The sequence below is a fragment of the Budorcas taxicolor genome, chromosome 8 (assembly GCF_023091745.1).
Source record: "Budorcas taxicolor isolate Tak-1 chromosome 8, Takin1.1, whole genome shotgun sequence".
Taxonomy (NCBI): domain Eukaryota; kingdom Metazoa; phylum Chordata; class Mammalia; order Artiodactyla; family Bovidae; genus Budorcas; species Budorcas taxicolor.
Window position 1 is genome coordinate 72537542 of NC_068917.1, and position 26039 is coordinate 72563580.

General features: G+C 55.0%; 1 protein-coding gene across 9 annotated transcripts; it reads left to right on the forward strand.

Annotated features, from left to right (window-relative positions):
- The first annotated feature begins 233 nt into the window (after nt 1–233).
- On the forward strand, nt 234–25453 carry SORBS3 (sorbin and SH3 domain containing 3). Of its 9 annotated transcripts, none has more exons than XM_052644906.1 (21): nt 242–623; nt 3060–3201; nt 3433–3550; nt 5015–5208; nt 6275–6338; nt 8964–9002; nt 9465–9558; nt 11591–11681; nt 11999–12085; nt 12180–12233; nt 13280–13366; nt 13823–13869; nt 14308–14441; nt 14661–14707; nt 14853–14899; nt 15062–15176; nt 18232–18357; nt 19849–20157; nt 20918–21021; nt 21607–21713; nt 24613–25453. In XM_052644906.1, the coding sequence occupies exons 1-21, from the start codon at nt 568–570 to the stop codon at nt 24672–24674; spliced, it is 2124 nt and encodes a 707-aa protein (XP_052500866.1). In that variant the 5' UTR covers nt 242–567; the 3' UTR covers nt 24675–25453. The 9 variants fall into 9 exon arrangements, with proteins under 9 accessions (XP_052500870.1, XP_052500866.1, XP_052500867.1 ...); XM_052644907.1 differs by having other exon boundaries at nt 3478–3550; XM_052644908.1 differs by lacking the exon at nt 242–623 and adding an exon at nt 2070–2105.
- Nucleotides 25454–26039: the final 586 nt, after the last annotated feature.

Below are 26039 nucleotides of genomic sequence, written 5' to 3' on the forward strand. Positions count from 1 at the left end.
TCTGTCCTGGCTCCGCCGAGCAGCGGCTCCCTTCCCACCCGCTGGAAATGTCGCTGGAAACTCTGAGTGCCGCTCACTGGCCCCCGCCCCCTCCCGACGCCAGCCCTGCGGTGGGGGCGGGGGAAGCAGCTGGGAAACCGGAGCGGTCTCTCTGGGGACCCTGGACCTCCTCTCCCGGCGCCGCCTCGCGGCCGACCCGGCCCCCGGCAAGGCCCACAGCGTCCCCGCGGCCCGCCCGCTCGCACCCCGACGGGGAGCGCTCTCGCGCCCCGGCCGGCCAGAGCCCCCGCCCTCCACCCCAGTCCGGCCCAGGGGCCAGATCACAGGGAGAGACACATTCTGCCCGCGCGCCTGCCGGCCCCGCGCGCCTCTCACGGTCCTTGCTCCCAGCGTCGCCCTCGTCCCCACTTCTCCGGCCCCGCCGATCCCCCTCTTCCTCCTCGGGCGCCCGGCCTCGCGGAGCCCGTCCTGATCCGGTCACAAGGGCGGACGGCACAACCCGGACTTCTCCCTGCCCTCGCTCCCCGAGGGCCCGCCGCGGCCGCGCCAGGCAGGAGCCGCGCAGAGATGCTCCTGTGTCCTCTCGGGCGTCCGCAGTCCCCTCCACCTGCTCTCCAGGGAAGGTAGGTGCCCCGGAGGAGAGGTGGCGGAGAGGAGGCGGGGGCTGCAGTCCGGGAGGGACCCGCACTCCAACCCGGGGGAACGCTGGAAGCCCCTCCCTCGGGGGTCCTGGTCCCAAACTCTCGGGGCTGGGGGAAAGAGGTGAGAAGTCCCCCCTTAATCCAGATGAGGCGAAAGTCTAGAAAACCTGAACTTGTCGTGGACTTGTAGCTGGAAAATACCCCTGGGATGCGCCTGAGGCTCAAGCCCCCAAAGTCAACGCAGTTCTTGGAGGGAGGAAGGCGTCTGCCGACTACAGTGGGCTATTTCACGTTTTTCAGCCGTTAGGGGTGAAGGGCTGTCCGATTTAAGGGAGGACCTGGGGACTTCCTGTCCCCCTCTGTTCTCTGCCAGATGCGGGACCCACTGCCCCATCCTCCCTATGAGAAGTCCTCCTTAGCACCTCCTGATACCGGAGGAACACTCAGCCCATCCTTCCCCACCCACTCCTGCGTATCCTGAGAGGTGCATCACAGCGTGCGTGTTAGGGAGGGTCAGACAGCTGGGCCACCAAGGATGAGCCGCACCTGAAGAATCAGACCTCCTACCGGCCCCTTCCTCCTACAGGGCAGTTCTCAGGGAATGCAGCAGGGTATGGCAGTGAGAGGGAAGGAGGCTGGGTCAGCTGATGATCAGGGCTGCCTGTGCTGACCTTGCATCTTGGCCTCCGTTGTCAGCTGTCTGGGGTGGGGTTGCGCCTAGGAATCAGCATGCCCCCGGGGCTCCAGACCTCCTACTCTCCCCTGCCTCAGTTTCCCCCGCAGGGTGGGGGAGAGTAGCCGGGAACTGGGGTGTGTCTGCCTGTTTGCTTTTGGTAGGAGTCCTAATTGGATCCAGCTGGTGAGCTGCCCCTCCTCCAGCCTCAGCCGTTCAATCTCCCCTGCCGCCCCAGCTAGGGATAGGCCCGGAAAAGCTGTGTCCCCAGTAGGCCTTCTCAAATGTCAGAAGGAATTGCCACTCCCTGACTAAAGTCAGAGAGTTGCCCCCAGCTTTGTCTGTACCCTACAGCCCCACTATGGCTGAGCAGAAACTGGGTACAGCAGTAGTCACAGCCCCCGTGGCACCTTCATTCGCTCTGGTCTCCACACACTTGCACTGCTCATACGACCCCCCCAGCTGCACACCACCTCCCACTGCATACCTCCCACCTACTATTCAGCTGAACCCCCTCTGTACCTACAATTCCCATACTGCTCACATGACCCCCGACCCAGTAACCCTGCACAAGCCACATTCTTACACTCCATTCACCATCTTAAGCATCCACCGTGCTAACACTCCATGCTACACAAACAGCACCTCACAAGGTCCTTGCCACCCTCCTGTGAGCCCCTAGACCCCACAGGCACACGCAAGCCTTAACTCTAAACAAAAGTGCCAGAACCGGTTCAGCGCCAGAAGGTGGCCGATGTTGGCTCAGCCTCTAGCCACGTTCAGCAGGACAGGTGAGGGGGGACAGGACGGCCTGGGCAGCTCAGCTCTTTGGTGGAAAACCCCATTGCCTCCTCTCCTGAATGTGGGAGCCCTGTCTCTTGACCTCTCCTTTGCCTGGGGCGGAAAGACCCAGCTGGCCTGTCTGGCATGATGCTCCCTGGAAGACCCTCTGTCTAAAAGACAGCCTGGAGGTGTAGGAGAAAGTGGGGTGTGTGCACACCTCTATGTGTGTGCATGTGAGACAGCACCACCTCCCTGTGCCAACTCCCCGCTCACCCACTAACTCGCTGTCCCGCCCAAGCCCCGGCCCAAGCCACCTGACCCCTCATGACACCCTGAGTCCTGTGAGGCTTCGGTTTGAGCCAAGAAGCCAAAGAAGGGAGCTGATACTACTTTGAGCTCAGAACGAATGTTTCCTGCGGACTGGACATGCCCAGCCTCCCTAGAATCTTGGCCCCGCTGGGCAGTGGGCGGGTGGCCGCTCCCCACCCCACTGCCTGACTAACCCTTTGTGCCCGCTGGCAAGCAGATGCTCACGGGGCCTGGGGGTGGCAGAGGGAACTGAAACAAAGTCCTGGTACCCGGGCCCGCCTCTGCCAGCTGCCCCAGTTCCCTCTGCCTTCCCTCCGGGGGAGAGGGCCATGCTGTGCAGTGAGAGCCCCAAAGGGGCTGGCCACTGGAGGTGTGCTCCAGCCAGCTTCCCTCCTCCTCCTCCTTGCCCGGCCTCCCCCTCCCCCACTCCCACCCAGAGCTCCTGCCCGAGGCCGAACAAGCAGCCCATTGTGCCTCTAGGAGCCTGCACGGGCAGCCTGAAGGCGGGTGCCCACTGCTGCCTGTTTCCTGGGTCTCTGAGCTCCCACCCAGTTGGCCCGACCCCCTCCCTCCCACAGCCCCAAGGTTGAACCCAGAGGACAGGGGCAGCCTGGACCCAGCAGGGCTCCCCCTTCCTTCTTCCTTCCCCACAGAGGACACGCTGAGGAGCAGCTCTCCAGCCTTGACCCGAGCATGCAGGCCCCACCCCACAGCCTCCCAGCTGGACTCAGCCTGGATGACTTCATCCCAGGCCACCTCCTGGCCCACGTAGGGTCATCTGCCCAGGGGACACGGGTGAGTGAGACAGCAAGGGAAGCGGGTACTGTGGGCCCCTACTTGGGGAGAGGGCCTCAGGACAGGTCAGGGGGCAGCAAGAGGATCAGCACAGGAAGTAGGGTGGATGACAGCTCTAGAGAGCCTCGCTGGTTCACCAGACAGGGTCCAGCCCTCACCTTTTAGCCATCCTTCCTGCCCTCCTGCAGAACCCTCTGGGCCTGAGCTGCTGCTCCTGGCCCCTCCCCACAGGTGCCCGTGATCCGGAATGGTGGCTCCAACACCCTTAATTTCCAGTTCCATGACCCTGCGCCCAGGACTGTGTGCAATGGGTACTTGCCACCGAGGAGAGATGCTTCCAGACACCCAGGTGGGTCTGCTTGGGAAAACCAGCTTCAGGGTTAGGGGTTGGGGAGGGGTTCAGTCAGAGGTTCTTGGGCTCAGCCTTCTGGCACCCACCCTGGGTCAGCTGGAGGGACAGGAGGTGGGTGAAAGTCTCTCAAGGCCCTGGGGCCAGTGAGCTCAGCTCACCACCCCTCCCTGTAGGCACTTGCTGGCCTGTGAGAGTGAAACTGCTGTGGTAGAGACCAGGCTGACACATCCCTTCCCCTGCCTCCCCCACCCACTGCCAGGGGGAAGGAAATGTGCAGGGAACATAGCCTTAAGCCAGGGGGACCTCCAGCAGGCCAGGGGACGGCTTGGATTGGGAATGGAGGCTGAAGGAATGTGAGCATAGGTGGGCTGAAGAAGGGATGGGCGCTGAACTCAAGACACACCCCCTAAGGGCTGCCCCCGCCCCCCGTCTGTATGCAGCAGCCCAGCAGAAGGTTGCAGAGACAGCTCTGGGACTCTGCCAGCTCCTGGGCTCCTGTGAGTCAGCCCAGCCCAGCCCAGCCCAGCCCACAGGGTCTGGGAGATTCCTGGAACCTCCTGGGTGCACGTCCACCCCCAGGGCCTCTCTCTTTAGGAGGATGGCAACATTTATAGAGCATTCCTTTGAGGCAGCCAATGTGTTGAGTAGTTTACATATTTAACAAATAGTCAGTAAGCACGTAGAAAATCCTGGACACTGTAAAGACACTTTCCAGGTCTTACCTCACTTCATCCCTCCATAGCCTGGCAAGGTAAGGTGTCATTATTAGCATCTTTGCAGTGAAGGACCCATATCTCAGGGGTGTTCAGTCGCAGAGGCTGAGCTGAGGTTCAAACACTGGTCCATCCTGCCCTGAAGCCCTTTTGTTGTTACACCCGGAGGCCAAAGGTGCTGGTGAGTGAGTTTCTGCCCCTGGTGGGTCGATTGTGTTCAGGCACTGTCTTGAACACAGTCACACACATTAGATTTCCCTGCAGCTCTGCTGTGACTACCCTCATTTTACAGAAGTTGGAAACAGGCACAATGAGGTTGATTGCTGTGCCTAAGACACTCAGCCAATAGATCTGCACTCAGGTCTTTGCCCCCAGCCCCGGGCCCTTTTCTGCCACACCCTACTGTCTTCCCCAGCTAGAGATGCCTCTAGCATTCTCTGTGTGTGACAATTCCAGCTCTCATTCTAAAAACTCTGAGGACATCCCCAACAAAGCAGGGTGGGGTAGGGACAGGCATAGATTTCTCAAGATAAAATCCATTTTCATTCACTTTAACTAAAAAGTAAACAAACAGAACCCTGTGGTCCTGCCAAGGATGAGGACATTTGTAGAGTCTGCGTCATCAACTTAGACAAACAAGGGGTTGTTGAAACTTTTGAACCCACAGGGCTCAGTGGTCTGAGGAGCTGAGGGACAAACAAGCCTAGGTGGGGCCCTTTGCTGAAGCGCCTCTCCATGGACCCCACAGACCCTGCTTGGTATCAGACCTGGCCGGGCCCTGGGAGCCGGCCCCCTGGGAACCAGAAGACCCCTGCCTCCCAGCATTCCCAGAAGTGGTCAGCCACATGGACCAAGGACAGCAAACGGCGCGACAAGCGCTGGGTCAAGTATGAGGGCATCGGGCCTGTGGATGAGAGCGGCATGCCAATTGCGCCCCGATCTGTGAGTCCAGGACTGGGGCTGCTGATAGGTGGGGCCCAGGGGTCCACCCTGAGTTCCACCTCTGACACAAAGGCTGTTCCCAAAACTAAAGCAGGGGTTCCCAAGACTAAAGCAGGGGTTCAACCATTATGGGTCCAGGGGATATGAGCCCCATAAAATTATGAGCACTCTGGCATGTCTGAATTGTACAAGTGACTTTTTTTGGCGGAGGGGAGCAGTTCTAGACTACCCCATAGGTTCTCAATGGTAGAGAGCCACTACTGTAAGGGCTGACCCTGGCAGGGACTGCCCTGCTCCCCCATTCATGGCCCTGGGCCTGGCACGGCACTGGTGAAATGGTTGCTGAGTAAGTGACTGACTGAACGGGTGAATGAAAGCGTCCTGAGTGAGGCCTGATGGAGCAGCAAGCTTGGAGGACCTGAAGGATTTATGCTGGGAGGACCTGCCCTTCCATCACTCCCAGGCCTATCCTGAGCCAGCTGTCTGCCTCTAGTTCCTTATTGGAGACTCAGATGGGTACCACAGCCCTCTGCTTCCCAAGGTTCTTTGGCGTCACAGGTGAGGTAGAGGATGTGAAATACCTTCCTACCCTACCCCCCACCAATACTGTTTATTTTTCATTACATAGAAACACATGTTCTCTGTAGAATCATCAGAAATACATAGAAAGAAAAAAACGTATATAAGCCACCCCAGATCTCACAATTTAAGGGTCATCACTGGTGGAGATTCTTCCATATATCTGGGTAATTTTTTTTTTATAATTGAAAAAAAAAATTTTTGGCCACGCCACACGGCATGTGGGATCTTAGTTCCCGGACCAGGGATTGAACCCACACTCCCTGCATTGGGAGCACTGAGTCTTAACCACTGGACCACCAGAGATGTCCCCCTTCTGTACATCTTACTCAAACATAACAGACGACACGGAGGTATTGTTACTAAAGATGTCACAACAGCCCACCCAGGGAGGCTTCAAGGGTGGCCAGAGAAAAGACCCAACGAGGAAAAATGTCTGTGGCTTGATGTTGGGAGGGTGGCCTGACTTTGCCTTCTTTGATCCCAGAGTGTTGACAGCCCCAGGGACTGGTATCGAAGAATGTTCAAGCAGATCCACCGGAAAATGCCGGGTGAGACCCCCTTCTGGGGCCCTCTCTCTGCCTGAGTGGGCTTGGGCCCCTGGGGCATGGGGAGCGAGAGGTAGACAAGGGGACTTACCTGTCCGGGAAGTGTCTCCACTCACCCTAGGCTCTGTGGTGAGTTGTTGCTAAAACAGGCCAAAGGAGGGAACTGCCAATCTCCTCCCTGTATGGGGAACAGTGACCAGACACTATCGCCAGTGAGGGCCTGGGAAGCCGTGCAGTCACACATTGGTCCAGTCAGCCCCTTAACCATGTGTTTAGCACTTGCTGTTTGCTGACTACTATTCCAGGTGCTAAAGACAAAACAGGGAACAAAAAAAGGTTGTTCCTGCCTTAGTGAAGCTTGAGACAGAAGGCATCACAGAATAAACACATAGACATTTAATATGGCAGATGGTGGTAAGGGCTAGGGAGAAAAGGTCAGGAGAGTGCCCAGGGCAGGAAGGCTGCCACTTCACGTGGGCTGGTCAGGAAAGGCCCCTGAGAAATGGCGTCTGAGCTGAGAGCTAAGGTTGTGAAGGAGTTGTCCCTGCAGGGCTGGGGGAGGAATGTTGCTGCCTGGGAAGCATGGGGAACCCAGAGGCAGAGTAGGCCAGATTTGTTCTGGGGCCACAGAGAGGGCCTGGACTGCAGTGAGAGGGACACGTGGTGGAGATGGAACACAAAGATGCTGGGGTCAGGTCACCCAGGGCCCTGGGCTTTCACTCTATAAGAACTGAGGAGCCCCTGGGAGGCTCTGAGCTGAAGAGTAAGTGACAGGCTCTGACAGGTGGTGGCTGAAGTGACTCCCTCTGGCTGCCAGGTGGGGAAGAGATGGGGCCGAGTGGAGGCAAGGGACCAGTCAGGAGGTCTGGCCAGAATCCAGGCTAAAGACGACAGTGTCTCAGATCAGGGCAGTAGCAGCGGGCCTGGTGGAATTCTGGAGACAGAATCATGGTAATTTGATGATGGATTGGATGTGGCATGAAAGAGACCAGTCAGGGATGAGTTTAAACCTGAGTGAATCTATGAAGTTGCCCTTTATAAGTGTATATACACACAGGAAAGGCAGGGAGGGGTTGTGTGTGTGTGCAAATCTAAGGGGCGTTCCATTTTAGATACGGTTCATACAAGTGGCAGTTGATGTTTTTGAGTCATGTCTGACTCTTTATCGATCCCATGGACCATAGCCCACCAGGCTTGTCTGTCCATGGAATTTTCCCAGATAAGAATGCTGGAGTGGGTTGCCATTTCCTTCTCCAGGGGCTCTTCCCCACCCAGTGATCAAACCTGCATGTTTGGCATTGAAGGCAGATTCTTTACCACTGAGCCACTGGGCAGCTGATAAACAGGTCTGTATTTCCTAGGGTGAGGCTTAAGCTGCAGATGGAAATACCAAGGACCCACTCAAAGAGACTTTTGGTGTAAAGGTCCCCCAAGTAGCTCCGATGTACAACTAAGGTTAGGAGTCCCTGGAATAGGCAATATTTTTTAAGGTAGAAGACTGGACCAGATCACCGAGGGAGATGGAGAGACAGAGGCCCAGGGACTGAGCCTGAAGCACTTGCTTGGAGAGATGGGCAGGAATCAACTAGGCTGCCTGGGAAGGGGCAGCTTGGGAGGCAGGAGGAAAACCAGAGTAGTCTCCCTGAAGCCAAGTGACAAGAAATTTCTAAAGGAGGAAGTGAACCTCTGTGACTGAGGCTGCTGCTGATCAAGTGGGACTGACCATTTGATCTGGTAACATGGAGGTCACTGGAGTCCTTGATGAGGGTGGCTCAGGCTGAAAGCCTGATTATCAGGAAGTGGAATTGAAGACACTGAGTTTCTTATGGCCAGCATGCATGCAACCCTATGAACTGTAGCCTGCCAGGCTCTTCTGTTCATGGGATTTTCCAGGCAAGAATACTAGACTGGGTTGCCCTGCCCTCCTCCAGGGGATCTTCCCAACCCAGAGATTGAACCTGTGTCTCTTATGTCTCCTGCATTAGCAGGTGGGTTCTTTACCACTAGCGCCACCCGGGAAGCCCCTTATGGCCAGTAGTTGGCTGCAAAGGAAAGCAGAAAACTCCAAGAACTGGAGGAAGGTGTGGGATCCGGAGAGGGGGGTTGTGGTTTGCGTTTAAGGTCAGAGCTGTGGTTACGTGTCTCTGTGCCAAGGAAATCAAGAGGGTTGGCTGGTCAGTAGCTCTTCCTTGGAGGCCCCAGAAAGTCCTGAGCACCTTGAAGAGTGGGTCTGGGGAAAGGGCGAAGATTTAGAAGAGGGTGCAGAAAGGGCAAGAGGGTGAAGGGGAAGTGGAATTCACCAAATTGACCTGGCAGGGCAGGTCTCCAAAGGTCAGGGAGAGGGTGTGTGTGGGAATGTAGGGAGGGACGGGGAGGAGGGTTTGGGCAAGGCCACTGCCCTCTTGGCTCGCTCAGGCCCTAAGGCAGCCAGAGGCATTTCAAGCCCTCCTGAGAACTGCCCTCCTAATTCCTTCCCTCCCTCGAGACATTTTTCAGGCTCTGACTCAGCCCCTGGGCCCCTGCTTTAGGCAGGAGGGACTGGGAGCCTCTGGGGCTGCCTCCCAGGGCTCCCCATCCTTGTTCTTGCTTGCTGCCCCCACCCTGACCTAGTCCTTTCTGCTACCCTAGACCTACAGCTGGACTGGACCTTCGAGGAGGCACCCAAAGGTGAAGGCAGGGGTTTGGGGGGTGGCATGCCTCAGCCCGGCGCCCGCATTTACCCCTCCCTGCAGCCACGCCTGGCTTTGGGGCTCCCCAGTTGGCTCAGCTCAACTTGTGAATTTTGTACAGCCCATTTCCGTGAGCTCCAAATCCCCTGGTCCACGGTATTAATAATTCAGAGCCTCTGAGTCACTGTCCAGCAAATGCCTAGCCCTGGCTCTGTTTTCTCTGGGCCTCTCTTTTCTCACGTGTAAAACGGGAACACCCCAGAGATGTTTCAAAGGTGTGGTGAAGAGTGTAAAGCTCTTGGCACCCAGCCCATAGTTACTGGTCCAGAGGATCACCCCTGTTCCCACCAGCCACCCAGGAGCGTGGGTAGGGGTGGGCCAGAACCTTCCATGGTCACCCAGGTGCCCCCAACCCCAGCTTTCACCTTCCATTGCCCCTGTTTATTTTCTCTCACTTCAGTGGATTCTTCCTGTGCCACATCTGCAAACTCAAGGCATCCAGGGCCCCAGCAAAGACCACCTGCCAGGTCAAACCAGAAGTCGCCTCTGAGTGGGTGAGTCATCAAGGGGAGGGCCCCAGAGCTGCAGAGGGGTGCTGGCTTCCTTGAGGGGACTGGGCACCCCCTGGTGGCCACAGCTGGCACAGTCTCGGACCAGGCCAGCAGGCTCTTGCCCATGGCTTTGCCCCTTCTCAGGGTTCTCACTGCTTGAGATCCTCCATGCCACCAGAGCCAAAGGGGGATGACCTGACCGCTATTTGTGGTCAGCACTGCCTGGGATGCCTCTGTATTTGGCGGCAGGAATTCATCACCGCAAAGGTCCATGCCTCATTTGGGGTGGAGAGTGGGGTAGCCTGTGGCTAGGCGTGGACCTGCAGCCATCCATTCTGAAGCCTGCGAGAAAACAAGGGGCATAGAGGACCACAGGCTTTGTCCTAGATGCCACTGAGAGAGGAACCGTGCAGACAGGTCAAGGACGCAGTGCATCTTTTCTAAGAAAACCACACAAGCTCAGCCCAAGCTGCAGGGGCTCAGCCCAACCTCAGGAATCAGGAGGCTCTCTGTCACAGTGTCACTAATGAGTTTCTGATTCCTTTCTGGGAACAGAGTGACCTCATTAGCCTGGCCTTAACCGGGCTGTGGCTCTTGGCATCATCAATAAGGTAGAGACTAAGATTTGGTCAAGATTTGGACCCAGATTTCTGGATTCTTGCCTGGAAAATTCCATGGACAGAGGAGCCTGGCGGGCTACAGTCCACGGGGTCGCAAAAATTTGGACACAACTGAGCATGCACGTGCACCTCTGGATTCAAACCAGTGTGCTGCACTAGCCACGTGACCTTGACCAAGGTAACCAGTCTAAGCTTCTCTAGCTCCATCTATTAAATGGGAATCAGAGGGTGGCATGAAGATCAAAGTACACTGCACATCTCCACAAACATGATTATCATACAAGCTTGATTATGACTAGTTGTTGTTCAGTTGCTCAGTTATGTCCGACTCTTTGTGATCCCATGGACTGCAGCATGCCCGGCTCCTCTGTCCTCCACTATCTCCTGGAGTTTGCTCAAATTCATGTCCATTGAGTCAGTGATGCTATCTAACCATCTCGTCCTCTGTTGTCCCCTTTTCCTACCTTCAATCTTTCCTAACATCACGGTCTTTTCCAGTGAGTCAGTTCTTCGCATCAGGTGGCCAAAGTATTGGGGCTTCAGCTTCAGCATCTGTCTTCCAATTATGACTAGAGCTTCCCTAAATTAGGAACAATGTATTCCACTCTCATATCACTGTTGTTAGTGATGTTCTTCCTAGAGTAGAGTCATAGCAACAGCAGACAGATCCTGACCCTCCCCTCAGACATTCCATCACTTGATAAGCTTGGTACAGTGGTTCCACTTGGTGGAAATATTCAAACTCAGCAGAAACTGGACGATTTCAGCCAGCCAAGAAGGGAGTCCTGGAAGGACACTCAGGTAACTGTGACAGATGACATCAATGATCTAGCACCTCAGGGAACGGAGACCTGTGGAGCAGAAGTAACTTGTTCAGAGCTCCTGGGTCAGGCCTGCAGGTTCTTTCCCCTGACCTGGGTTTTCCGGGAACTAAGATATAGTCTCACACCCTTGGGTATGGGTGCAAGACCACTTGGTCATGGCGACCAAATTCATCGAAGCTGCACAGACATACATACCCACAGTCATGGGACCAGACAGAAACCAAATGCAGGATATTTCACCAAGGCCAGCAGGAAAGGGACTGGCCACTTCTGGAGCAGATGTGTACATGTTAGCCCCTGTCTTGGGTGTCTCAGGTATGTTCCCTCACCTAAGATTCCCCATACCCTTATAAAAGTGGGAGTCATTCTCATATTATAGGTGTTGAATCAGAGGCTCTAAGACCAAAGGAGACACAGCTAAGTGGTGGGGCTGGAATTTGAATTCAGAGCTAATAACATTTTACTGTTTAACACTGCTTCTACAGCCCAGAGCAGGTGGGGAGGGGGTGCAGCTCCCTTCCCAGGACTGTGTACTCACGCCTGCCCCTGTTTCCCTAAAAGGAAACTGAAAGATGTCTTTCCTTTCTTTAGAAGAAGCTGGGACGTCTCTGAAGAGTCTCTTAGAAGCACCTTCAGTTGCAGTCCTGGAGCACCCTCCTCCCTGCACCAGACCTCAAAGCAGGTAGCTTGCCCAGCATCCCCTCTCCCTGCCCAGCACTTCCCCCATCACCATGCTCTTTGGTCAGGCCTTCTGCTGCTGCAATAGTTGGTATAGTCTGTATAGTCCATGGGGTCGCAAAGAGTCGGACACAACTTTCTGCTGCAAGCGCAGGTAAAGCTGTTCTTCATCTTGGAGCCTGTGCAGCCAGAAGATCCTGGAATTCTGGGGAGGGTGCTGATGGGCACGGAAGTGGACAGTGGCTGAAAGCCTGCTTTTTGAGCCTGGCCAGTGTCTGGGTACTGCTCTCTTCAAGCTGATGCCTACTCCCTGCCATGCAGGTGCTCAGACGCCGAGAGAAAGCGGACAATATCTGGACGGAAGAATCCTGGAACCAGTTTCTGCAAGAACTAGAGACTGGGCAGAAGGTGTGTGGGCCTGGTTCTCTGGAAAAGGATGTACCTTGAATCGTGCATTGGGGGAACGATTTCACCCCCTCTGACTCACTCTTCCCACTCTTAGCCCAAGAAACCACTGGTAGACGACCCTGTTGAGAAGCCCTCCCAGCCCATTGAGGTGCGTACTATGGGCAGGTGGGCGGGAATGGACACAATACGTTGGGGGACCAGTGAGGGATTTTCTGGGTGGTCAAGGTCCCCATGACCATGGGCCAAGGCCATGGATTCAAAACTCTGACCCACTCCAGTCCCATACAGTTTAGCTCTGTACCCCCAGCATCTAGGACAGTGCCTGGCATACAGTGTGTGAAAGTGTTAGTTGCTCAGTCATGTTTGACTCTTTGCAACCCCATGGACTGTTGCCCACCAGGCTTCTCTGTCCATGAAATTCTCCAGGCAAGAATACTGGAGTGGGGTAGCCATTCCCATCTCCAGGGAATCTTCCCAACCTAGGGATCGAACCCAGGTCTCCTGCAGTGCAGGCAGATTCTTTACCGTCTGACTCACCAGGGAGGCCTCTGGCATACAGTAGGTGCTCGGTAAACACGTGTTGAAAATTGTGTGTTCATCACAGCAGGCTGAGAAGAGACTGATCAGTGTGGACTGGAATTGTCAGGAAGTATTCTTGGAAGATGGAGCTTGGAGGCCAGGCAAAGAGAGGGGGTGCCCAGGATGGGAGTAACACAGGCAGGGGCTGGAAGGGCTTGTGTGTGTGTATGTAACACTCAGCAGCTGGACTGGCTGTGGGAGGGAGGGCGGGGTTGGGGAGAGTGAAGCCAGGCTGTAGAGGGCCATAAAAGACTTGACAGGAGAGGAAGTAGGGAGCCTGGTAGGCTCCTGAATAGAGAGGAACCTGACAGCACATGGTCCTGAAACAATCAGGAAATACTAAAGTGTTACCCTGGGAGTAAGGGATGGGTGAGCTGGGTCAGCAAGAAGGGCCCTCCTGACACCCCAAGACACACCTCCTGGCAGGCCCAGAGGTAGTCAGCCTGGCCTGGCCCCGCGCCCTGAGCCTGCCCTTTACCCCAGCGCCTCGTGCTTTGACGTGTTGCCATTGGGCTTCTCACGCCTGACTTTCACCCAGCCCAGCACCCGCCACCGTATACTCCCCGCCCCCCACCTTGCCCCTGGCCCAACTCTCTCCGCACAACCCGCCCCCAGGTCCTGTTGGAGAGAGAGCTGGCCAAGCTGAGCGCCGAGCTGGACAAGGACCTGCGGGCAATAGAGACTGGGCAGCCGTCCCCCAAGGTACTGGCCCCCCGGGGCCCTCCTGGTGGGCGCAGGAACCCCGAGCCGTGCAGGCATGGCTTTGGTGGGAGGGGCAGGCTGACGAGAGGCATCGCCTCCAGCTGCACTCGGGACTTTGGGCGACTCCATCCAAGTCTCCTCCCTAAAGTGCGGGCGATCACTGTTCCTAGCGACCCCTAAGAGCCCTCCCCGGGCCAACTCCACGTCAGCCTGCCCTTCGGAGCCGGAGGGGTCCCTCGGCCCCGGGACCTCAGCCCCGGGGCCCCATGTCCCAGCCTTCCCTCCTCCTTCCACACCCGCGGTCCCTCCCCCAGCTCCTCGCTCCTCCCGCTCCCGGCCCGCAGCCCCGCGTCCATCCCGCCCCTCCTCTCCCGCTCCCCCTCCCGCTCCCTTCCCGGCCGCAAACTTTTCCGGAGGCGGCGTCCCGGGCCTTGACCGCGCCCGTCTCCGGCACAGAGCTCTCAGGCGCCCCGACGGTCCCGGGAGCCGCGGCCCCCAGCGCGGTGAGTGGCGGCGGAGACGTGGCGCGGGGAGGGGTGGCGAGCCCCGGACGCCGACGGCGGGAGGAGGGGCGGGAGCGCGGAGAAGGGCCGGCGGGGACCCGATCCGCCGCTCGTCGGCCGGGGTAGGGGCCGCCCCTGGTCCGCCGACGGAAGCCAGTTCCCCGGCCCGGGGGCTCGGGTCACAGCGGCGAAGGGATCCCGCGCTCGCTCCCGCCTCCCCCACCCCCGGGCCGCACCCTTTCCCGGCCTTGACCACTCGGGAAGTAGGACATCCTGCTGAGGGCCCGGGACCTGGGAGACGCCTCCGGAGGAGGAGGGGTGGGATAGGGGAGATGAAGGGCGGGAGTGATGGGGGTGGGGCGCATTCGGGCGGGCAGTGGGGAGCCGGGTCGGGGGTGAAGCTCCAGACAGGTGGCTCACTCGTGCGTCCCCGCGCAGCCTGGCCTCCGCCTGGAGCTCCAGCTCCCCGAATGCACTTTACCCGAGTTCCTCCCTGAGCCCCCACAGGATGGCGGATGGAGGAAGCCCCTTCCTGGGTCGGAGGGACTTTGTCTACCCTTCCTCAACTCGAGGTGAGAACCAGATCCTGCTCTTGTTCTCACCCAGACGGCCCCCTCTATCACCACCACTGCTCCAGATAAGGTGGTGCCCCTGCAGAGGTGGCAGGAAGGTCACAGAACCCCTCTGTTCCCACTGGTTCTGTCCTGGGCAGGGAGGGGGGAGCAGAGCCCCATCCCAGTCCTGCCCCACAAGACATGGCCTTCCCAAGCTGAGGCAGTGCTTCTCCACAGACCTTAATGATCCAGGGGGCAGCCCTGCCAGGAAGGAAGAGAAGAAGGTAAGGGGCGAGGGACGGGTGGGTGGGGGGGGGACCATTAGGGTCAGGGTGCAAGGAGGGCCTGGGGTGGGTCCCTGTGACTGCTCTTGCCTACTTGCCAGCTGAATGACTGAGGTCACCTGCTCTGTCCTCTCTCCCTGCCCAGAGGAAGGCCGCCCGGCTCAAGTTTGACTTCCAGGCCCAGTCCCCTAAGTAAGTACCATTCTGCCCCTTGCCTTCCCTGTGGCAGTCCCTGGGAGGACAGGACTGCAATGTGCCCCCCTAGAGGGTGGGGAGGGATTCCGGGGGCGCTGGGCCGAGTCTGGAGGACCCTGAGGACTTCAGATTGCTGAATGTCCTTGCTCTGGCCTTCAGGGAGCTGACCCTGAAGAAGGGTGACATTGTCTACATCCACAAAGAGGTGGACAAGAACTGGCTGGAGGGAGAGCACCATGGCCGCCTGGGCATCTTCCCCACTAATTACGTGGAGGTGAGTGAGGGCGACAAGCAAGGGGCCCTGCCAGGAGGGTGGAAGGGCTTGCAGAGACTTAGAGAATGCAGACCCCCTTTAACCAGCCAGGGAGCCTCTCCAGAACTGGCTGCTCCCTCACACCTGGCAAGTTTCCTAAGACTGAAACCGTGAGCTGGGGTAGGGGCCAAGTCTCAGCCTCATTCGTGCCCTCCAGGAAATGTTTGTTAAGGGAGGCCTAAAGGTGGAGCCCAGACCATGGGGAAGAACCAAACAACTCAGTTCCTGTACTGGAGGCCATCAGCCCTCTCATCATCCCCCGCTTTCACCACTCAGAATCCACCTCTCAAAACCTACGTCTTCAGCTGTCTTTTGGGAAGAAATCTAATTGCAACTGACAAGAATATGAAGTCTGAGACAGTTCACCAATCACATATGCTTGTGTCATCTCCTTCCCCCGATCAACCTGGCAAAGTGATAGATCACCCCCATTTTACAGATGCACTAAGGTTCAGAGCCAAGTTTTTAAGTGGAAAATCTAGAATCCAAATCCAGAGACAAGGTTCTGGGTTTGATAGATACGGGGCTACGAGTTATTGAGTATTTGCATCTTTTAAGGAATTTCAGATTATCTAATATATCAGCATAAAGTTGTTCATAATATTTCATTATTATCCTCTTAAATATTTGTTTACTTTTGACTACGCTGGGTCTTCATTGCTGCGACTGGGCTTTCTCTAGTTGCGAGACTACACTCTCTAGTTGTGATCCATGGGCTTCTCATTGAGATGGCTTCTCTTGTTGCAGAGCACGGAGTCTAGAGTGCTCAGGCTTCAGTAGGTGAGGTGCATGAGCTTAGTCGCCCCGAGGCATGTGGTGTCTTCCCAGACCAGGGACTGAACCTATATTTGTTATTATCCTTTTAATGTCAGTTCAGTTCAGAGGCTCAGTTGTGTCCGACTCTTTGCGACCCCATGAACCGCAGCACTCCAGGCCTCCCTGACCATCGCCAACCCCCAGAGTCCACCCAAACCCTTGTCCACTGAGTCAGTGATGCCATCCAACCATCTCATCCTCTGTTGTCCCCTTCTCCTCCTGCCCTCAATCTTTCCCGGCATCAGGGTCTTTTCCAGTGAGTCAGCTCTTTGCGTCAGGTGGCCAAAGTATTGGAGTTTCAGCTTCAACATCAGTCCTTCCAATGAACACTCAGGACTGATCCCTTTAGGATGGATCTCCTCGCAGTCCACGGGACTCTCAAGAGTCTTCTCCAACACCACAGTTCAAAAGCATCAATTCTTTGGCACTCAGCTTTCTTTGTAGTCCCACTCTCACATCCATACATGACCACTGGAAAAACCATAGCCTTGACTAGACGGACCTTTGTTGGCAAAGTAATGTCTCTGCCTTTCAATATGCTGTCTAGGTTGGTCATAACCTTCCTTCCAAGAAGTAAGCGTCTTTTAATTTCGTGGCTGCAGTCACCATCTGCAGTGATTTTGGAGCCCCCCAAAATAAAGTCTGACACTGTTTCCACTGTTTCCCCATCTATTTGCCCTGAAGTGATGGGACCAGATACCATGATCTTAGTTTTCTGGATGTTGAGGTTTAAGCCAACTTTTTCACTCTCCTCTTTTACTTTCGTCAAGAGGCTCTTTAGTTCTTCCGTTTCTGCTATAAGGGTGGTGGTATCTGCATATCTGAGGTTATTGATATTTCTCCCAGCAATCTTGATTCCAGCTTGTACTTCCTCCAGCCCAGCATTTCTCATGATGTACTCTGCATATAAGTTAAATAAGTAGGGTGACAATATGCAGCCTTGATGTACCCCTTTTCCTATTTGGAACTAGTCTGTTGTTCCATGTCCAGTTCTAACTGTTGCTTCCTGACCTGCATACAGATTTCTCAAGAGGCAGGTCAGGTGGTCTGGTATTCTCATAGCTTTCAGAATTTTCCAGTTTATTGTGATCCAAAGTCATGTCCTTTCTTTCATTCCTGACATTGATAATCTCTGTCTTTTCTTATTCTGGCTAGAAATTGGTTAATTTTATGGATCTTTTCAAAGAACCAACTTTCAATTTCATTGATTTTTCTCTACTCTTGTTTTCAATTTCATTGATTTCTGCCTCTTCATTATTTCCTTTATTCAGCTTGTGTTAAGTTCTTTTTCTAGTTTCTTAGAGTGGTAGTTCAGATTATTGATCTGAAACCTTTTTCTCCTAAATGTAAACATTTAATGCTATAAATTTCCCTCTAAGCATAGCTTTACCTACAACCACAGATGTTGATATTTTGGTTTGGTTTTTTTTTTTCATTCAGCTCAGACTATTCTCATTTCTTTTGTGGCTTCCTCTTTGACCCATCGATTGAGTCATCTGTTTCAGGCTCTTTATCTCATAGGTATCAGTAGACTTCCTCTATCCTTAAAACGATGTCCCTGATTCTGAAGTTCCAGAAGTATATACAGTATTGCATGTCATCAGTCACTTACATCTTGAAATGCTGGAAGTGTTACTCAGTCGTGTCCAACTCTTTGCGACCCCATGGACTGTTGCCCCACCAGGCAATTGTCTGAGCCACCAAGGAAGTTATTATATGTTATTATGAACTAGTTTATTAGCATCTTGATTTTTCTGAGTAGGATGAAGCAAAGAGAGCATGGGGACTCTGGGCACATGGTGGGGTAAAAGTGGAGGGGGAGGAGGGACACTTGGTTCTAAGCAGTGTTGAAATGGTAGATCCTCACTTTTAGAACAGGCTACCAGGAGTTCCCTGCTCCTTGGTACCTCTCATGTCCTTCTTTGCCCCAATTTAAACTCTCTCCTGTTTGCATTGCCATTGTCCACTCTGATAATGCCCACTCCACATAACCTCTGGTGAAAATTCTTCCTCCAGAAGCACTCTGGGACTGACTACCCCTGTGCCCTGTGCTCATTGCTGGCTACCCCCAGGCTTGCTTGTGTTTAGTATCTGTCTCCACTCTGGTCTGGGACAGACCTTGCTCATATTGCTTCCCCAAGAGCCCAGGTCTGTGCCCAGTTGATACCCAAGCTGAGTCGCATGTCCTCTCTTCCTCCAGGTGCTGCCAGCAGATGAGATTCCCAAGCCAATCAAGCCTCCAACCTACCAGGTGCTGGAGTACGGAGAAGCTGTGGCCCAGTACAACTTCAAGGGGGATCTGGAGGTGGAGCTTTCCTTCAGAAAAGTACGCTTGGCCGGGGTGGTGGTGGGGGTGGGGGGGGGGGGCGGGGGGTGCGGGGCAAGGGCAGCTGAAGATATAGGTAAATGTGTGCAGTAAAAATATTCTTAAAAAAAAAAATCAGACCTATTTTCACTAGTGGTTCAGATTTTTTTCTCAATCTCTGGCTCTATTCCCCTTAATTGTGCCCATTCTAATTCTTACTCATTCATTTACTTTCATTATTGTTTTGCTGCGTAGGCTCTTTGCTGTGGCATGCAGGCTTCTGTACAGCACGTGGGCTCTAGAGCATGTGGGCTCAGTAGTTGTGGCGCTCAGGCTCTCTAGTTGTGGCATGGGGCTTAGTTGCCCCACGGCATGTACAATCTTAGTTCCCTGACCAGGGATTAAACCGAGTCCCCTGTGTTGGTAGGCAGATTCTTAACCACTGGACCATCGAGGAAGTCTCCTTCCCATTTTTATTTATTTATTTTTATTAATTTATTTGGTTGTCCTGGGTCTTAATTGCAGCATGTGGGATCTCGTTCCCTGACCAGGGACCGAACCTGGGCCCCCTGCATTGGGAGTGCCGAGTCTTAGCCACTGAACCACCAGAGAAGTCCCTTGCCCATTTTTAAAATGTTCAAAACTTCTAGAGTAGTTGTGCTTTTTCTCAAGTTGCAGGTTGGTAAGCTGTGAGGATCACATCAGCATTTTTAAAATAATACAATGGAAGTCTTAGAATACCTTGCATGTAGAAAGGGTATTTCATCCAACTCTTACACAGGCGTGTGTGTGTGTGTGGGTGTGCTGGATTGATATTACAACATATTCTTTTTACTATAGATAATGGTTCAGAAAGCTTGAAGAATGTTGAGAGTTCCCTGACAGTCCAGTGGCTAAGGCTCTGCACTTATAATGCAGGGGACAGAGGTTGCATCCCTGGTCAGGGAATTCAGTTCCCACGTGCAATGCAGTGCAGCCAAAAAATTCAAAAAGAAAGAAAAAAAAAGAAAATGGAGTAGTGTCCCAGAAAGCAACAGAACTGGTCTCTCTTGGTTTATTTTGAGGGCAAAGGCCGTGAATGCACCTAGTGAATGTTTCCCTGGAAGAGCTAGCCTAGGGAGAGAGGGGGCAGGAGGTGGCTGGATGGAGAGAGGTGGGAGCAGGAGGGGGCTGGAGACCATCCTTCCTAGGACAGCCCCACTAACACTAGTCAGTATGTGGGCTTGGGGACACACCTGCTGTCCTCAGGGAGTTTGGTTTTGATGCGGTGATGACCTCCAAGGTGGAGGCAGGAAAGGACCCAGTCATGGCAGTGGTGCTAACACCTGCGCGGTGCTCCTTACCAACCTGCCATGGAGCTGTGTGACCTGTATATAACCAGCTGGTCCCCTCCAAGCCTGACCCCTCCATGCAAGGTGTTAGGTTACAATGACTCTGCCCCATGTAGGCACCTGCCTATGCCTGGCAGCCAAGGGCCCTGCAGATACTACCACCCTCCCTCTCTGTGACCAGGGGGAGCGTGTCTGCCTGATCCGCAAGGTGAATGAGCACTGGTACGAGGGCCGCATCTCGGGTACCGGGCGCCAGGGCATCTTCCCCGCCAGCTATGTGCAGGTGACCCGGGAGCCCCGGGTCCGGCTCTGTGATGACGGCCCCCAGCTCCCTGCGTCTCCCCGCCTGCCCACCGCTCGCCTGGTCCATCACCCCAGCTCTCCCTTAACACCGCGCAGCCCAGCTGACCCCACTGACTGGGGGGGCCAGACCTCCCCTCGCCGCACCGGCGTCTCCTTCCCTCCCCAGGAGTCCAGACCCCAGACCCAGGTAAGGTGACCTGCCTCAGACCCGAGAGTGAGCCCTGCCCCCTGTGCTGTATTCCCCATTCCCGGGAGGTTCTGCGTTGTGGAATCCCCCGCAACTGCTCAGGATAGTCTAGTGGGGTGACCGAAGAGAACCTTGCGTTGCAGTCCTTGAGGACCCCAGACCCTGGAGCTGCAGCCCAGGGAGGCAGGGGTCTCTAGATGGGACCTCCCAAACCAGCACAGGCCTCCTGACCTTCCAGAGTCCACTCTTGGGATTTATCTGTATCAGCGTCTTGGAACAGGGTGTGCTGGGAGTCGGGGTGTCTGCCATTCACCTGCTTTGTGACCTTGGGCAGATCTCTGTGGGTTTGAGTTTCCTCGCTTGTAGAATGGGGATAGCGAGTCCCACTGCAGAGGGTGGTTGGTAGGAAGTAGCTGATGGGCAGTGATGGCCATTGGTCGTCATGCTGACATTGACCACAGACAAGGGCATGTGCTCCTGTGTTCATCCCTCACTCAGCAAATGGTTACGGGGAGACAGAGCCCGTGCCCAGGACACCTCCTGCTCCCAGCTCTGTGCACACGTGCAGATCAGCCACCTCCCCTACCTGGGCCCAACTTCCCAGCACCTGTGAGGTCACAGTCAGACAGGTCTCCCTGTCCTATGGGGACTGCGAGATAGATGAGGTAGTGTGGGATGCTGTTCCCGGGGAGAGGGGCAGGCCTGTTCATGCCTCCTTCCTCATGCTTGCTTGTGCCCGCCTGCCCTCCTGTGGACCCAGAGTCTCAGCACCTCCGGATCAGCTCTGTCCCATCCTGGAGGCTCCAGCCATCCCCAGGACCTGGGGACCTCGTCCTCCACCACCACTGAGATACACTGGACCCCGTGAGTACCATCTGGGATGCTTCGTCGGCTTTGGGGACTACCCTGCAGGCAGTGCTGAACACACATTAATTTACCCCTCCCTACCCAGGATGGAGTTGGGAAATTTCTCCTAAGGAGTGCTTGTCCTCATAGTGCTTATGGGTGATTTTGGTGGGGTGTGTGTGGGGCGGGGGGTGCGGGAGTGGGAGGATACTTGTCTGCAGTGTTCCTGACCTGTCCCTCCTACCTCTGGGCCTGAGAGCAAGCCTCCCACACTGGGCACCCCTCCCCTCCGTCTCTCACTGAGTTTCCAGGGCTGAGGTCAGCATGGGTGTGTGCACAAAGTGGAGCACAGATTTGAAGGCATTGAGAGATCAGGGGAGGTGGAGTGTGGGTGAGTAGGGCTTGGAGAGGTGGGAGCATGCCTCAGACAGAGGCACTGAAGCCAGAAAGAATCGCCATGCCCAGAGCTGGGCCAGGGACTCATGGGAGCATGGAGGGACCTGGGAAGTTCCAAGAATGTGTCCACCTTGGTTCGGGACTATCCAGGCCTGGTCTTGGGAGGGGCTAGGGTCCTGGTGGTTGCTATGGCAATGTTTCCTGCAGGTACCGGGCGATGTACCAGTACAGGCCCCAGAATGAGGACGAGCTGGAACTGCGGGAGGGGGACCGGGTGGACGTTATGCAGCAGTGTGACGACGGCTGGTTTGTGGGTAGGTGGGCCTGGCGGGCAGGCTGTGGGCAGGTGCATCTCAGAGTTCTAGGGGACTGGGCTGGGGGACAGGCCAAAAAGGGTATCTCAGAGTCCCGGGGGGAGGGGCTGGGGGAGAGGCCAGAAAGGTTATCTCAGGATCCTATGGAGATTTGAGTGGCTGCTCCTGCCTGCCAGGACTGGTTCAGCAAAGATTCATGGGCTGACCACCTCCCACCCTTCCAGCCCAGCACTGGCTGCTTTCCCAAAGCCAGCACTCTGTTCTCATTCCCTGAAGAAGGGTGAGGCCTGGGAGGAAACTAGACTAGCTCAGGGTCATTGTTGAAGCCAGTGGGACTCAGGGCAGCAGGGTTCCCGACCCCCAGGCCTCTGTTCCTTCCATCATACACCTGTGTCTAAGCAGTCCTTGGGTGGGAGGGTTGTGGGGGGACTTGTCTCCTGAGACACTGAGCCCTGGGTGGAGAGGACCAAGTCTCACCTGTGTGTCCCCACCCCCACCACCCATAGCTAGAAACTAGCTCTCTCACCCCCAAGAGGAGAGAGAGAAAAAAGATCCGAGCCCTCAAGGCTGACCCAAGGGCAGCTCAGGCAAGGACCAAAGCAGGAAGTCTCTGATTGGCCTTGGCCTGGTTCACGGTGACCACGCAGCATGCTTGTCTCCCAGAGTGAGCGGGTCAGGTCCAGGCCGCAGCTTCAGAGGATGGGGTCATCCCTAGAGAGCAGTGAGCATCCAGAAGCTCTGGCTCAGCAGGCTCCAGGGCCTGAAGGGTTGCGGAGGTGTCTTGGCATCTGAATCCCAGCACCTCAGTGCTGACCACCCTTCTGACACACCAGTAACTATGAAGCACCAGCTTTTTAAAATGGGGCTTCCCAGGTGGTCCTAGTGGTAAAGACTGCGCCTGCCCATGTAGATGTAAGAGATGCAGGTTTGATCCCTGGGTTGGGAAGATCCCCTGGAGGAGGGCATGGCAACACGCTCTGGTACTTATGCCTGGAGAATCCCATGGACAGAGGAACCTGGCGGGCTATAGTCCATAGAGTCGCAAAGAGTCAGACACAACTGAAGGGACTTAACATACACACACCCGCCCCCCCCCGCCCCCCGCCCCCTCTCCCCCCAACGCACACACAGCTCGTTAGCAGTCCTTTCCTTGGATGGGTGGGCTTGAGGGCACATTCTTTTTTTTTTTCATTCACAAGTTTTGTTTCATGCAGTTAACTTTTTGTATCTTCAAAGTCAATTTGCTTTAAAAAATTAATATTTCTTATTCATCATAAAATCCATCCCCCTACCCCAAGGAAACCAAACTCATGGAAGGAGTAATTTAGGTCTAAGGTGTTAGTTGCTCAGTTGTGTCCGACTCTTTGCATCCCATGGACTGTAGCTTGCCAGGTTCCTCTGTCCGTGGGATTTCCCAGGTAAGAATGCTGGAGTGGGTAACCATTCCCTGGGGATCTTCCCAACCCAGGGATCAAACTTGGGTCTCCTGCATTGCAGGCAGATTCTTCACCATCAGCCACCAGGGAAGCCCAGTTGTGAATTTTTTGGCTACACCACACGGCTTGTGGTATCTTAGTTCCCTGACCAGGAATAGAACGTGCAGCCTCTGCATTGGAAGCACAGAATCTTAACCACTGGACTGGGGGCAGCTGAAATAGGTACTATAGGTTTGTGACAAAGGCTTCGTAGCCCACCATGCTGTATATATATGGCAAAATGACAGCACTTTGTGCATGAGTACAAAGTCGCTCAGTTGTGTCTGACTCTTTGCAGCCTTATAGACTATACCCACCAGGCTCCTCTCTCCATGGATTCTCCAGGCAAGAATACTGGAGTTTGTTGCCATGCCCTCCTCCAGGGGGTCTTCCCAACCCAAGGATTGAACCCTCATCTCTTACGTCTCCTGCACTGGCAGTCGGGTTCTTTACTATTAGCACCACCTGATCAAGTTCACCTAAATGAAGTCTTGGGGACACATTCTAATTTTAGTCTGTACACTTCTGCATTTTTTATTTTTTACAACTATTAAAGACAGGAGGAAAAAGCACCACTTTTGTGGAATAAGCCCCAAGGGCTTTTAGAGGGAAGGCTGAGAGCAGTTGTTTTCTCAGTTACACTGGCACATTTCAAGTGCTTATCAGCCACATGTGAGTATCATTTTGGACAGTGCAGATCAGGGAAAGCTTCCTGGAGGAAGTAAGGGAGGCAAGGGGAGGATTTGGGGAGGCAGAGAGGAGAAAAGAGGCCCTCTAGGCAGGGGAGGAGTATCAGTAAGGTCTAGGGGCAAGAGGGCCCTCAGCTGCTCACGGAAGGGGGTGGCTGCCTGAGGGGAAGGGATAGTCCAGAACTTTAATTTAATTTTATTTTCCTGTAGCTCCTAGCATTTCTCCTCCTCTACCCTAGGACACAAATTCTGGGGGGTTGTAGTAGACAGAGGCCTGGATTTTGGTCCCGCTTCTACCTCTGAGCAGCTGAATGCTTTGGGGGAACTGACATGGCCTTCTCATATACCTTACCTGCCCCGTCTCTAAAATTAGGGTGTCGTACTAGACCAGTGAGATTCCTCCCTACTTAAGTTCTGTGATTCATTCTCCTGCTTCCTTGCTTTCCTGAGGGGTTATTCAGGGCTGTGTGCAAAGTTATGCACAGTTGGTTGAGTGCTCAGATTCGCCCATCATTATGGACATCATGATGCGTGGCTGGGCCTATCTACACTTCTGCTTCCAGGGGCCAAGAGTGAGGAAAAGCAGACTCCTCCCTTCCTGGGACCCGGATTCCACCTGCAGTTCTGGGTACTGCCAGCAGAGGGCAGGGCTCTCACTTCCCCACCACCACCACCAGCTCACCCCATTCCTGTTTTTAAAAGTGGGGAATGTTCTTTTTGTCTTTCCTCTTTCAGGTGTCTCCAGGAGGACCCAGAAATTTGGGACATTCCCTGGAAATTATGTAGCCCCGGTGTGAGTGGTCTCCGTGGCAACTCAGAGCCCACCCAGGATGGGGTGGGGAACAGAGCACTTATGGGAGGGAGAGAGGACACCCCCACCACACACACCCCTCCCCCAGGACCTGAGCTGCTGGCATCTGCAGACAAGCCCAGCAGTCTTTTCTACAGAACCTCCCTTGAAGCCCCCTGGACTGATTCCCACCCACAACTCACAAGCATTCCTCTAACAGCCCTTTTATTTCCTCCCCTTCCCCACTCCCCAAATATAGAGGTCTGCTTTGAAGTGGAGACTGTTTCAGGCCTTATTGAGACCAGACCCCTGAGTCCCCCACCCGGCTTTGGCGTTTCCTTTTAACAGGGACCGGCTCCCAGCTTTACCCCCATGGGGTTCCTCTAACAAGAACCAGCTTCCTAACCTAATAGAGACCAAAGGCTGCCTGTGCCTGGAGGGCTTTCTCCCTTGTCACTGAAGCTTGCTTGCCATCCTCTCTGCCTCCTTGCCTCCAGCTGGGCCTGGGAGTGTGGTGGGGGATGGACATGACTCTTCCTTAGCATTTGCTGCCTGGCAAGAGGTCTTGCCTGAAGGCTCCCTCTTCCCAAAGGCTGCCAAACCCTGCGCCTGGGCCATGCTTATCATTCCGGCTGCCTTGGTGCCCAGGAAGAGCGGGGCTTCCAAGGACTGGCCTGTCCCAGATGTATTCCAGGGAAACGGGTATGTGCTGTCCTCCTGCCAGCCCAGCAGCCCCCAAGTCCCTCCTGGAAGCAGAGAATGTAAAATAAATCTGGGTACCAGGGACCTTGCCTTCCTGTCCTTTTTCTTTGGGTTACGGAGAGGGCTCCTCCCGCTTAGGGTTATGGGAATTCTTTCTGCTGTAGGTTGAGCTGGGAATCAAGTGGGATGTGAATGAGTGAGTGTGTGTGTGTGAACGGGAAGGCTGGAAAAGCACCATCATTATCTCTGAAGATCTCAGGTCTCAGGCAGGATTGGGCAGCCTGGAGGATCTGGCAAGCCGTGCTGAGAGAACTAACATCACAGGGACCAGGGCAAGGCCTGATTGTGGGGAGAAACCAGAGATGGGAGCTGAAGGTGGCCTTGTTTGCAGCAGTTTGATCCTGGAGCTGCCATGAGGTTGCTGAACTAGACATTTCTGTTTGCTCTGCTCCTCATGTTTTCTTTCTCTGCGCTCTCATGTGTTTGTTTACTTTCTTTTTTGGGCTTGGGTTTTTGAGCAATTGATGGCAGGAAGCTGGGAGTGGTGGAGCACAGCTAGCCAAGGCCAATCTTCTGGCCCGAGGACAAAGTCCTGGGGCCTGGTGGTGCCTGAGAGGGCACAGTCTGGGCCTGGCTGCTCTCATTAGGAAGGAAAGCTCCATTCCTTGGC

What these genes read in the sequence shown, in the direction of transcription:
- SORBS3 (XM_052644906.1), top strand. Translation starts at nt 568, where the DNA reads ATGCTCCTGTGTCCTCTCGGGCGTCCGCAGTCCCCTCCACCTGCTCTC. An exon ending in CCACCTGCTCTCCAGGGAAG is followed by an intron (nt 624 to 3,059) that starts GTAGGTGCCCCG and finishes CCTTCCCCACAG; the next exon opens with AGGACACGCTGAGGAGCAGC. An exon ending in CAGAAGTCGCCTCTGAGTGG is followed by an intron (nt 9,559 to 11,590) that starts GTGAGTCATCAA and finishes TCCTTTCTTTAG; the next exon opens with AAGAAGCTGGGACGTCTCTG.